Raw genomic sequence first — 13,916 nt, 5'->3', positions numbered from 1 at the left:
ATGAGTGGGTTCATCTGCACCTTCCTTTGCATATCAGAGGTGACTGAGAAAGCCCTGAGCAAGGCACACATCAGTGTGAATCAGAGCAGAGGCATTCACTGAGACCTAGGGCAGCCACAGAAGCCAGTGGCTGCTTTTAGCTCTGACCTGTAGCTGGCTTTTAGGGCAGAGGCAGCTCCAGCACTCTTCCAAAAATCAGCATAGCAGCCATGTGAACTCCCTTGTGCCAAAGTCTTAAGATTTCACCAGAGGGAGACTGTTGCAGCATGGCAGGGCGGTAGAAATGCTGCAACCCTTTTTGAGGAAGCTGCTCAGAGTAAGGCCACAAGAACAGCCACTTCAAGTCCATGCACATGCCACAAATACCTCAGCGGGGAAAGACAGGGTCTTTGCATGATATATTCCAGTGAGGGTTTTATTGCATCTACCACACCAAAGGGACCAGAGACGAAAGACCAGACTGTGTGGTGAGCACAACCTAAGCAGGGGGTCAGTGACCAGTGACCTGAGGGCACAGGGGCAGACAAAGGGCAGGGGAAGGGCAGCAACCTGTAGGGGGATGAGGGATGAACAACTGGGGTGGGCAGTGTTATAGGTAGATAATGAGATGATTGGCTCTCCCAATTAAGGGATAACGATTGTGTGAATATTAAAAAAAGCTTTAGTGATGTATAGTTATGTTATCATAGTTTAGATGTCCTCTGTTCTCCCCATAGTTCCCTTTTCCCCCTGTATTGTTGCCATCAGACAGCCTGGGTTGTCTAGGACAGGTAGAGAGAAGGTGTGCACATGTGGCTCTTACCTGGGGCAGTTGGGAATGGAAAACCTTGGTGCCTAGGGGGTGCAGCATGGCAACACCTGATCTCCAATCAAGTTACAAAAAGCAGACTCCACCGATAAATGGCAAAGAGGAGCTGACTGACAGACTTTGGGAGGGGCCAGGGCTGGATGATGCAACCCCAGGGGTATAAAAGACTGAGCATCTATCTGGAAGATGAACTGGCCATATGGTGTCAATGAGGGCAGTTCGCAGCGCTGTGAATTTTTCTTTATGTAGTTCTTTTGTTGTATTTTTGTCAAGGTTTATTAAACCTTTCAAAATTTTAAAGTGAGCAGTTGTTTCTCACAGCGGTGTCAACTGGCCAATGGGGGAGGCAATCTAATGTAGATTAGTAGGCAGTAGTGCTGCAGAGCACCATGGGTTAAGTCCTCTCTATCAGATTAGGTGAGGAAAATCTGTGATAGTCTTCCAAGGCAGGGCCTTGGGGACTTCCATGAGGGGGAGGAGTCAGAGGATTCCACAGGGGACATCACCATATTATGCCATGAGGGGAGCAGTAAGAGCTTGGTCCCTTGCACTGAGCACCAGTCAAAGAGAGATGATTGCAGTACATGCAGCCAGCCCCTCTTTAGCTTAAAATCACAACAGACTGGACGGCAAACAGTTTGCTCTGACCTCCAGGTGATCATGTAACAGGAAAGTGGTAAATTGAGTTTGTTGGTTTAAACGTGTCTTGTGTTTTACCATAGGTCTTACATGAGATGTAGACAGATCTTTGACCTGACATGGAGCATTGTCTGAGTCCTCTGCCCTTCTTCTGCCCCTCCAGCAGCAGTGACTGCCCTCTGAGGAGTGCCTCAGCATGGCTCGCTGAACTGAACTCCTTGCTCTTCAGGCACCATATGTGCTTAGCCAAAAGTATGATGGGAAAACGTTCTCCAGATCACACAGAAGTTCACCTGCCTGAACTACTGGCATACACCTTGAAGGCCCCAGCTCAAAAGCAACCCCAGACCTGATAGCCAGATTGTTTTGTCTCTGCAGATGCATTCATGGCTTCAATGTTTAGAAGGCTCTGGTCTTTAGTCTTCTAGTGTAATGCCAAGTCTCCTCACTCAGACTGTCTGCGAGCAAGCCAACAAGCAGGCCTACACAAGGCAGGTCCCAAACCTCCCTCCAGGAGTAGTGCAGACCAGCCCATCAAGTCCTTATCTTTAAAACACCCAGCTGTGGATCACACAGGTTTAGAAGAAACTGAAAGTGGACACCAAAGTATCTCCAGATCTGCTGTCTAAGGAGGCTGCTGGCCATGTTTCCTGTGCACGTCAGGCCTGTACTGAGGCACACTCACAGCAAAGTGCAGAGAACGGACATGTCAAGGACTGCAGTCTGCATCCCATGTGTAAGGGAACTAATCTAGCACTGGCTCACTGGCTCCTTGCTTGTATGCAGGGCTGAGCAGTTAAAAAAGCAAAGTTGCTGGGAGCACCACACGGAGCCCAATGCCCACAGACACTGGGGCACTGACACGTTTGTCACTTCTTTTGTTACAGGAGCCCTCATAATGCAGTGTTGTGTGTAGTTTTTTCACCTGCTGGAAGCTTCCAGAGGAGTGGGCATTTGTCGGAGAGCAGTGGCAAACACCACTAGGTCAGTCAGCAAACCATGATCTGCTTCCCACATGCGCCAGCCAGGCAACTGCCTGGCACCTGCCCAGCCCCAGCCGCCACGCTCAAGGGCCCTTTGCAGCACCAGGGCTCTCCCTGCTGTGGGACAGCAGCAGAACATCCAAGTGTCGAGAGGTACTAGTGAGTGAAAAAAGTTTTAACACCAGTATTAAAGTCTTTGAGATTAACTACCCACCCCCCCACCAAAACAAACAAAACTCCTTTTATGCCAAAAAACTTCTGCTTCAGTTTCCCCACAGAAAATCATACTTGGGAAGGTTCTTCCAGGGAAAGGTTCTAATCCCCATGAGCAAGCATGATGCTGCTACAACAGATGTCTCCCTCCCTTTGCACACACTCGGGACCATCCGCAAGCATCAGATGTGCCTGAGGGTGAGGCCCCCAGCCAGAGGCACCCAAGAGGCTTAGCTACCTCACCTTCCTTGTCCTGGGATAAAGCCACCTACAGTCACGGGGTTAGGGCACTTTGAACTCTGAACTCTTTGCTCATCTTGAACTAGGCCTTGTGCTGCATGAAAAGGGGAAATAGTCTTTACCCATGCCTCTTTCACTGCAGAAGGAGACTACTTTTAAATAGTGGATGCAAATCCTAGCCCTTGCCTCACCGAGGTAATTTCTGTTTGGTGCTAACTCAGTGGAGATCAGTGGGAACAATAAGAGAATGACGGGAAGGGTGTAAAGCTCAGGTTACTCAAAGGATGCCAGCCTTGAATCAACAATTTTAAGGGAGAATGTGGTACAGGCATTATTTTTAGTAGTATCTTTTCTTACAACCAAACTGGAAGAAGCAAACGCAGCAGAGAAACAGAAGAATGAGGAGAGTGTATGCAGTGATGAAACCACAACCCATGGCAGTAGAGGAAGAAAGGGCAACATCTTTGTGAGGATACCAAGCTGAGTACCGAAAGTGCAGTGGCAGTGTGACTGGTTATCTCTGACACCACCACTTCATCACTGAGACAGGGGAGTTTAAATCACTCAAATCTCTAGTTAAATCAGAGGTCCTTCCCAACTAATACAAGAAGAAAAGTCTATGTATTAGTGAAGTCTGAACACATTTTCTTCTCTCAGGAGTGGGAGAATTCACTCACCTATGTGAACCCAAACCTGAAATACTACCTACCCCCTGACTACTTGGTAATAAAGTAAGAATTTTCTCATATCTCAAGCATTGATTTTGTTGAGCTCCTTGGTTTTACAACATTCAACTGGTTCATCCAAAAAACTACTTCAGCTGAAGGCTGGACTGCTTATTTCTCCCCCCCGCCTCCCCCCAGGGTTGGCTGTTCCCATCTTCTCAAGCAGAAGTCCCAAAGACACACCACTTTACCTCCTCCCAAGCAGACACAGTTTCCAGCCACTGGGATACTCACAGTTTGGGAAAGTCTCGCTCAGTTAGAGAGGAAAGGGGAATTGGGAGTTAATTTCTTAATGACAAATATCTATAAGAATAATCTAATTTGAAAAAAAAATTATTTGCTTAGAAATAAATAGTGTGATATTGGGGAGGAGAGGGGTGGTTTTAGCATTTGACAGAAATTACCAGGTGTAGCATTTAAATTGGAATATGCATTTCTAGAAATGCTTTTTCATTCGACTGTGTTGAACAGCCTTGAAGAAGAAGGAAATATAAATGGATAAATGGTTTAATATTTTAAACTTTAAAATCTGAACAGTTTTTTTTTAGTTTCTGATAGAGATAGGATAAGAAAGAAAAAAAACAAGAGTAGCCCTAAACTAAGAATTGAAAGCAGTGCGGTGAGTTTAAAGAAATGTACTTTCCCTTAGATCCTTATAAAACCTTTTGGTTTAGTGTCTCAACACAGTATTCCACTATGGGGAAGAAGCCGTGTTACTCCAAATGGTGAGTACAAACTGCTCTTTTCTGCCAAGCAGAGGGGCCTTGATGGCCTGGAGAAAGGGGCTGGAACTACCTGCAGCTCAACCAGGGCAAGAGCTAAGTACTGCACCCAGGTGTTCAAACTGGTTCAAACACAGAAGAGCCAAGAAAAAAAAGTCTCTGTGAATAAAATAGATTGAACCCAAAAAGGTTCGAAATATACCCTGAAACTTAATTAAAACCAAATGAAGTTAGATGTTGTACCAAAAAAAAATTGATATATTTTATTTAATAGCAAAAGAGGCAAAGAGAAAGAAAAAGAAAGGAAGAACAAAAGGGGGAGGGTGGGGATGACACAGGGAGATAGTGACTTGGATTAGGTAGAAACATATCACCCTCCTGAGGGTCCCTATGATGTCTTGTTGCTCCCCTCCATCTAGTCTTTTTGGTGGTGAGGGTTCCCCACCTCCTGCTGCTGAAAAGTATAGAATTCAATGGATTGATATGCATTCGGGCCAGGTGGGAATGTCCAGATACCTACCATGCAGGGAGCCAATTTGACACTGTCCCTTGCAACACTGTGGATCTGTTGCATCATGTTTTGGTGCTCCAGTGTAGGGTCTGGGGACTCCTTTGTGGGGGGTCCTTTGACAGGCCACAACACCTCCTCTGCTGTCCTTCATGTGGATGTGGCTCTTCCTTGGATGAAGAGGCCCCAGAGCTGAGCTCCTCTGCACAGCAGATGAGGGGTGCTCACTGCCTCTGGCTGGAGGCTTTTTTACCACCCAAAACCTTTCCTCACCCCCTCCTTTGGTGTTTGAGTCTGGCAGCTGATAGCCCTGGGGCTGTGGTCTCCACCTCGAGGGTGCCAAGCTTGATCCCTCTGTGAATGTATTCTTCTTTCCCCAGCCCAGACCTGAGTCACTTCATCTTATCTCAATAAACGAGCAATGCAGAGCCTTAGAGTATGGTGGTCTTCTCTGCTGCTTTTATACAGTTTTGCTACAATAGGCCAAAGTACTCCATGAAGATGTTTAAGCCATAAATTAAAGCATTTCAGTCTCCAACACCAGGGAGGGACAAACCCTTGCAGCAATAGATGCTGGGGCACAACCAGCTCTGAAGCAGCCATGCAAACAGCTGGGTCATGGAGGACCCCAGGATGAGCCCCAATTTGAAGGTGTGAAAGCGCCCTTGGGGCAAAGGCAGCTGACAGAGCCCTGGACTGCAGTAGGCAAAGCTCTGGCAGCAGATGGAGGGAGGTGACCTTTCCCCTCATCTGTGTCCAACACTGGGCTCCTTGTGCAAGACAGACACTGGCCATACTGGAGAGAAGTCCTGTGCCAGTGCCTTCCTCAGCTCCACGCCAGTGCTCATTGGAAGGTGGGTCAGTGGGAGCCAACAGCCACCAGATGCAGGAGGCATGGAGCAGTGCTGGCAGGAGGCCTGCACACTGATTTCCATATGTAGAGCCTGGCCAGGGAGTGGGCAGCCTGCCAGCAGGAAGGGATGGGGGCACCTCCATGTCCTAGATCCCTTGGTCTAGGATGGTGGAGGGCCTGGCAGAGATGCAAAGGGCTGCCTTTCACCCTCCTCAGGCCGTGCCCCCTGAATGTGCAGTCAGCGGGGTGAACTGGTGTAGGAGGGGTGAGGGAGGGAGGAAAGGTTCTGCAGTGTCTGGGAAGGAGTGGAGTGGGTTGGTAGCCACCAGGAACACCACCATATCCATGCTGGGAGTACTGGGAGGAACAACCTGCCTTGCAGGGCAGACAGCTCAGGAGGGCAGAGGGTCCCAGCTCCACCACACTCAGGATGTAGATGCCAGATGGAGGCTCACCTGTGGCTTTCTAAGCACAGCCTGGTTCTTGCAGGACAGTCCCAAGCACTGTCCTCTGACAGCCCCATCTGGCAATGCTGGGGGACTTTTCTGCTCACCAGGTTAATACTAAAGACCTTTCAATGTTTTGGGGTCACATGTTACACTCTAGATTTGTACTTTATTTCTTGAATTTTCCAAATCCTGTCCACTTCCTTCTGGCCCCCATAGCTTCCAGTAGCTCTCAGGCCAATATTTCCTTTTTACTTCAGTGTTTCAAGACTTCTGAGCTTGGTTCAGCAAAGCACTGAACTGTACACACAATATAAGAAAATACATCACCCTTTTTATGAAGTTATTACTAGGTTTAGATATATATAAGATTATATAATCTTGTATACTTATAGCAAATTTCAGCTACAACCAATAACATTTTCCCATCACTAATGTTATAAGAAGATTAAACCATTAATATGCACATGAGTTATGTGTGCAGTGTTTGTGAGCACACAGCAAATGCCCGCAGTTTCAGCACTCACACACATCTCTAAATTGATGGATACAAATGTGCACACAGAATAATCTACAGAGAGCAGATGGCTCCACTGTCTCTTGCCATGTCCACAGCACTTCTTTTAATCAAAACTTAGATTGAAGGCTGTCAGCCACCCAGAACAAAACATCCTTGAGTCCATCCCATTCAATCATTTTGGTTGTAACTACTTAGTAAACACACCCTCCCTGGAGATACATCATTTGGTATTTACATTTATTATCTAACTGTTATTTTAAAGTACATTTGGGGTAATCAACCAAAACAGCTCAGCAACAATCCTTTCCCTGTATTTTCAAGTGATCAGAATACTCACACTTAGTCCTTTACTCTTCTGCACACAGATTTATTTCACTGTACTTTAGATGAAACTGAGCAGGGATTGTATTTTCCTTGTTTTCACTGATTGTTTTCAACAAACTAACTTTATTTTGGCTCTGAGATGTCAAGGTACCAGAGCATTAGTTAAAATTCAATGAAAACTACAGTCTTACAGGATTTAAGCCTATGCTTTAATGCTTTGCTGAAATTAGGAATCACTGCAGGGAGACACACACGTAGAAGTTTGGTAATTGTCCCAGAAATTGCCAGTGAACAGATAAAATTCTTGTCATTTGCTGAGTATTGGCTGAACAGTACACACATCCCAATAACCCAGGCCTAACCTGAACTGTGACATTAAAAAACTCCCTAAGCAAGTTTAACTGCACCAATAGCCTTACATTTATAACTGTGTATCACAACATATTTTCTTTCACAGTTGCAATAGGAAAACTATCAAATCTGGTTTTTGGGTTTTTTTGTTTTTTGGGGTTTTTTTAAGTTTTAGTTTTGGGAGAAACCTATCAGCTGCAAAATAACCAAATTTATAAAGTCAGTAAATCAAAGACAGATTTAACATCAAACAGGGCTTGATATGAGAGAAAACACAGGAATATCTGTTCTAGTTCTCTTTAATAGCAAATTATTTTTAAAAATAAAAGCAAACCAAGAAAACAATTCTTTAAAAAAACCCTCAGCATTGTTGTACTTAGGCTTAATAAAATAACATTACATAAACTTTACAAAATAACGTATTTCTCAGGTAAAACTGAGTTAAACCATCACACACAGCAGATCATGACAGAGAAACTACTAGCAAGACCACCTGTATCATTCTAGTTTAATTTCTACTAGAATTATTTGTTAGGCATAAACTAGTTCCCCAAAATAAAAGAACCTGATATAAAACTCACATTGTCAGTGTTGCAAAGTGAATGATAAAATGGTCATATCTCTATTTCCAAACAATCTGATTTGCTTTTCTGAAGAAATATATCCTGTCTTTCTTACAAGACAAGAGAGGGGGAAACATTTTCAAAGTTGAGTAACACTCACAGGAATTTCATGTTCCTATGAAGAAAAATGATAACGTGACATTTCCATAGAATTTAGTTTAATCCTTTAAATTATTGTTATTGATATCTGTAAGTCTTTTGAGCATGGAAAATACCAAACTTTTGGGGAAAGGAAAGAAATGATAGAAACTGCTGGCACTCAAAAGCTATAAATAGAAACCAACAATAAAGGCACCTGTGTCATTTTACCTCACTATCACGCACAGTTATTTTATCCAGTCTGTTTCAGGCTTTTGTTGTTGTTGATGTTGGGGCGAGGAAGAGTTGGTTGGTTTTTACATCTGCTTGACTATAAATGTATTTTTAAATCCCAGAGAAATCAAATATATTTGAGCATAGGCTTAACTGCTATCACAAAAAAAAAAAAAAAAAAAAAAAGAAAAACAAAAAAAACCCAAAAAAACAAAAGAGAAGCATGCATACTTCTCTTAAGAGCTTGGCTAAATTAGGAGCTTATTTTGAACTGATCACAAATGCAATATTCCCTTCGATCTTTGTCAGACAGTTCAACAGAAGCTACAGGTTTCACAGATAGAAGGTTTCACAGACAATTCAGGGATGAGACAGGGCAAACTGTTCTAACCCTGTTCATACATTTTTTAACATGTCTTTTATACCTACATGGCCAAAGCACAGAAATATGCTGAAGGATCTCCACAAATTTCTATTACTTTGGAAAAATATACTCAGTAACTAGTAGAAGAAGGAAAGATGTTTCTTTGAGTTTCAGTTATGACAAGTGGCTCTTCTCATTCTTTAAACAGTGCTTCAACTTCAATTTGTTCATAAATGTAATTCTTGTCTTAATGGCATGAAATCAACAAAAATGACACTAAGTTTCTTGTAGTAATAATTTACTAGCATTAATGATAAGGAAACCCACTATTTCTTTTGTATAATTAATAAAATTATGCTCAGGGCTGTATTTCTATGAACTACAAATTATTCCCATTACTAACAGAGAAATGATAAGAGCAATGGAATCAGTGTCATTAAGAGAATTAATATTGTGGATCAATGCTTTATTTACTAATGCATATTAAGCCACAGCCTATCAGGAGACAGCTTGCTCAAAAGGATGATGACACACTTCCAACCATTAAGCCTATGCAAAGGGTTCATAAATGCGATAATTGTTCCTGACTTTTACAAAAAGCTGGATGGGCTCACCCTGATGTCTCACATATTAAAATGGCTCCATCAACAGCAATGGTTTCATGGAAATTTCAGTCTGAATCCAGGCATGTGGTTTTTTGGTTTTTTTTTTTTTAATTTCATTAATAAATTAAGCTTCTCTTAGACTGAATTACAAATCCATCCAAATTCGAATTTTTAAACTAATATACTATGTTCTCTTCCTTTGTTTTTTGTTCATGATGACAATAATTCACTATTAGTGAATCAGTGCAGGACAATCAACAAAATTTTCTGTTTTAAATGGAAACAAGCTGCAGTATTGCAAGCTGTCCACATGTACTCATAGTGCTAAATAAGTGCTATTTATGCATACAAAACCTAATAATTCTAATTAATATACAGAAAATAGACTATTTAGTAACATTGAACTGATTCCTCATTATAGTAAACCCTTTTCTGCAAGCATAAATCCATTCGGTGAGGAACATATTCTAGTTACATCCTAATGTTATACCTGGAAATTGTACCTATCATGTGGAATTTTAGAGGAAAAACTACACATGTCCTAGTTAAAAGGTGAAAAATAGTTTCTTTTCATTAACAAATCAACAAAGAAGTTTTGACATTGAATCTGGGTGGGTCTCTTTTCCTTTCCCTGGAACAATGTAATTTTTGTGGTTGTTCTATTACTGCTAACTATCTGACACCACTGAACAATTAATTTATTTCTAATACTACTATTAGAAATCCTCAAATCCTATCAGAAAATCTCACCCTGTAAAAATAATTCTATGTTCTTCTACTAGATATAAATGCTTGTTTTTCATCAGTCCATACAGCATCATCATCTCTCAACTCATTACATGGGTGCTCAACCTTTCTTCCTTACCAATCACGAAAAATAACATGCTTTATATTTAAAGTGTTATCCTTTTTCATTTTCTGCTCATGACATTTCTTCTTTAAGCAACTGCCGCATAGTCATTGCTCTGGTCGTTCTTTTCACTTTCTTGTGGGCTGGTGATTGTCACCCTTGGACTTGTGGATGCTTTTTCAAGACCAGGATCAACCTCAGGAAAAAGGACAGGCACTGTAAACATCATCAGGTACCAAAGATTTCACTTCATTTCAAAACAGCATTAAGCACCTAATACTAAAATTTCCACAAGGTATTCTTAATGTGAAAAAAATGTTTTCCAAGAGTGATCATGTTAAAATTTTCATTTATTTTACACTTATATGTCTTCCAAAGGAGAAAGCGCTCACATTAGAGGTTCCCCCCTACAGTTCTTTCATCAAGCATCCAGTTACCCACATATGCATTTAAAGTGAATGCTCACTCACTTTTTCCATTTCCATAAATAACTTCAGCTTATCTAAAACAAAAAAAAAGTTTCAAATATATGAAACACAGAATAAATTCAGAGCCCAAGAAGATGTCATGTTACTCAGCTCTCTCACAATGGAAAATATTCTTGTGTGTCATACAGGAACAGAAGAAAGCCCAGTTGCAAAGTGCAAGAAACCACTCCCAATGTCACAGGAAGCAGAGAAGAGACTGTTTTTCAGCAGCCTGTAGGCAGGGAATGTGCAATCTGCCCTGCTTCTGACACTCATGAATCCCACTCTTCCCAGACCTGGATTCTCTCCATCAAACAAAACACCTTGTTTCCCACACTCTGTGAGCTGGTCACTCCATCTGACAGTCAGGGGAGTTCTCCTTATTTATGTGGGTTGCATCCCTCCATCTAAGCCAACAGCATGTTACTGTGTATCCTAAATTAACAGGATATTTGCTTTTAAACTGACTAAAGCCCCTTGCTTTGCAGGATCTTATTCATATCCACTGTATATTTCAATTTCTAAGAAAAAGAGATGAAACTTCTACAAAGCAATGGCAAAAGCTCTTTATGAAATGCAACTTTTGTGAAAGTTAATTCATCAAAATAATGAGGCACTGGTGTCATAAACACACCCTTCTTCTCTGTCCTAAAAGACAACATACTGTGGAAATATAAAATGATTGTGCTTTTCTGGAAACTGCAAGAATTTTTTTTTTTTACTTTTTATTTTCAAAATTCAGCATACTAAGGAAAGTAGGAGATGCAGATTCATCAAATAGTGAGAAACATCTGCTCTCTCAGTTGGAGGGCATATAATGTAAATACCGATGTAACTGATCTATACAGATGAAAAAGAACTTTTCCACAAATCAAAGTTCTTGTAAATGGTCTCAGGACTTTATCAGAAATTCACTACTTAGAGACCAGATGAGAACCATAAGCTTGAGATAAATGAGGGACAATACCATAAGAAAAACAGTTTGAAGGAATAAACACTCACCTGGTTCTGACTGCCAGAATCCTCTTTTATTTCTTCTTCAGGCTGAAGATCACCTTGGTAGATCAAATGCTCCATTCCTTCACCATTTTCTTCATTGTTTTTGCCATTGAAATAGATAAGTTCCTTTTCCTCTACTTGGTCAACATTCTGTGTTTCTCCTGCTTCATCTTCATAATTTTCATTTAATTTCTTTTCATTTTTTTCCACTTCAATTCTTTCTTTACCAGTTTCCCCACTTTCCTCTCCATTCACTTCTGGATATTCTCCTTTATGTGGCTCCTCTCCCCTGTCATCTTCCTCTTCTACATTTTCTTCTTCATCTACAGTTTCTGCTGGTCTCTGGTGAAAGGAAAAGCAGCAGCATTGTCAAGCATTTTAAATCAGAATGCAATTCTGAAACGTGACCAACATAAAATTCACAATTACATCATTACTGAGGAATAAGTATGCTAATTTGAGGTTTGTCTTCATGGACAGGAAATTATGCTCCTGTATTTACACCCCATAATGCCCTTTTATTTTTCATTTCCAAAATGTGTTGGTGAGATTTAAATTTATTACACGGAGTTTAATCCATTTGACCACACTCAAAACAACTGGAATGAGCTAAATTTCATTGACACAGCAACAGCTTAGTCTGTTCCATCTATTCCAGGTTCTATGACTTTCCAGCATCTAGTACATACTTGTTTATTAACTCCTGTCACAAGAAAATATCATGTATTACTAGCCTACAAACTGTTCTCCAAGAAGCATTTTACTATGGACCCGGCCATGCCATGACCACCACCAGTCTTGTCTTCTTTGAATACACAGAAAAGTAGTTAGAGAGATGAGGCAGACCTACCACTGGTCACTTCCAAGACATCATTCCCCTTCCCAAAGATCCCTGTGTACACTGGCTTTGTTAGGTTTTGCTGGACATTTGGCAGCAATTTTTTTCCTACACAGAATTGGACTAGTAGCCAGAAGAAACAAGATCTTGCCTCACCTTTTAGAAGAGTTATAAGAAACTCGCTATGGATAAAGCTGCTGGCAGCATCATCTCATGACAGCCTGGGAGATGGATGCACAAATTATCTGGTCTTTGTCATCTGCCTACCAGTTTCAGCTTTGAAGAGTCACCTAACTATTCAGTCCACCAATGCTCCCACCTGCCAAGAATACTTACATACTTGTGCTGAGGTATGAATGAAAATAAAGTGAAAAATTCCCACAGGAGTGACAAGGTGTCTGCCTCCCACCCAGCCTCATCAGACTCCAAATCTAAGCAAAGAAGCTGAGAGCAATAGATTATCTCCTAATCAAAACTGTTTGGAATTTTACTATCCTCAGTAGCTCCTTAATGCAAGCAGCTATCTGTGACAGAGAAGTAAGTTGTCTTCTAAAAATTTCTTTTCCTCACTAATCATAACATTTCAAAATAATTCTTTCATCACCTTCAATGTATTCATAAGAGCCAGTTCAGTAAGATCAAGAATTTATTGAAGCCTCTTGATGAAATATCTTGATTTTCCTTTGATATCTAAGTAGCAACATAAGATAACTGCCAGTGCACAATGCCATATTGGCACAGCTGCAGAAGAACAAGTTATTGTGTTGCAATAATTCACAGAATATGGAATTACTAGGAATACTACATGGGTACACAACCAGGTAAATAGTGGCTCCATAAGTGATTTTTGAAGTACAGTAATTTCTATGTGGTTTTTATTCAAGCCTTTCTGACTCACTTTCATCTAGTAACATCAAACTGGCTTTATTAGCACTAAAATAAAACTTTAACAAGCCAAGTCTTTACAGAAACCTTCAAAGAAGGCACCATCCAAAGCAAACTTGATCCAACCTTCGTAACCTGCAGCACATAAAGATAGCAAAGAATCTGCAGATCCATAAATTCTCAGAAGTTACCGGCTACTCTTAGACATGTTATCTACTAATTTTCTTTCAGTCTGCTAAGGAAATTAGCAGCTCTGGATTCTGACCAGAAATGGGAGGGTGGGACAAATTACATACACCAGACACCACTAACTAAAAATGTGTTTGGTTTTACTTAATGACACCTGCTTGCCATGACATTACACACACTAAATGAAGCAAGGATAAGAAAAGTCAACACATTCTTTCTCAGTTAACTGTTGTAGACATCCAAGACATTACATTTCCAGCTTTTTGGTAGTGGGTACAAGTGGAAGGGAATATATGCTCTTGCCTGCATGGCCTTAGTATGGTGGCTCATTCTGGACTGCAGAAGAAAGTGTGTAGGCTTTATGCCATGGTGTAAACATATGTATCTCAATGCTTTAACTGGTTTCACCACTGTGGAAGAAGTCTTTGGCATGGAAGCACAACGAACATTTG

The 13,916-nt window shown here is 41.3% G+C and overlaps 1 protein-coding gene across 1 annotated transcript in view; it reads right to left on the bottom strand.

Annotated features, from left to right (window-relative positions):
* Window positions 1–7,615: 7,615 nt before the first annotated feature.
* The window catches only part of DCDC2 (doublecortin domain containing 2), a 55,178-nt gene continuing 48,877 nt past the window's right edge, over window positions 7,616–13,916 (bottom strand). The window contains exons 9-10 of the mRNA XM_038129463.1: window positions 11,556–11,894; window positions 7,616–10,282 (exon numbers count right to left, since the gene is read on the bottom strand). Coding sequence (XP_037985391.1) covers window positions 10,175–10,282; window positions 11,556–11,894 — 447 coding nt within the window. The 3' untranslated portion in view covers window positions 7,616–10,174. The remainder of the gene's footprint in view (window positions 10,283–11,555; window positions 11,895–13,916) is intronic.

This window comes from Motacilla alba, chromosome 2, assembly GCF_015832195.1.
Source record: "Motacilla alba alba isolate MOTALB_02 chromosome 2, Motacilla_alba_V1.0_pri, whole genome shotgun sequence".
Classification (NCBI taxonomy): domain Eukaryota; kingdom Metazoa; phylum Chordata; class Aves; order Passeriformes; family Motacillidae; genus Motacilla; species Motacilla alba.
The sequence above is the reverse complement of the archived record's forward strand: the minus strand, read 5'-3'. Positions and strand labels throughout refer to the sequence as shown.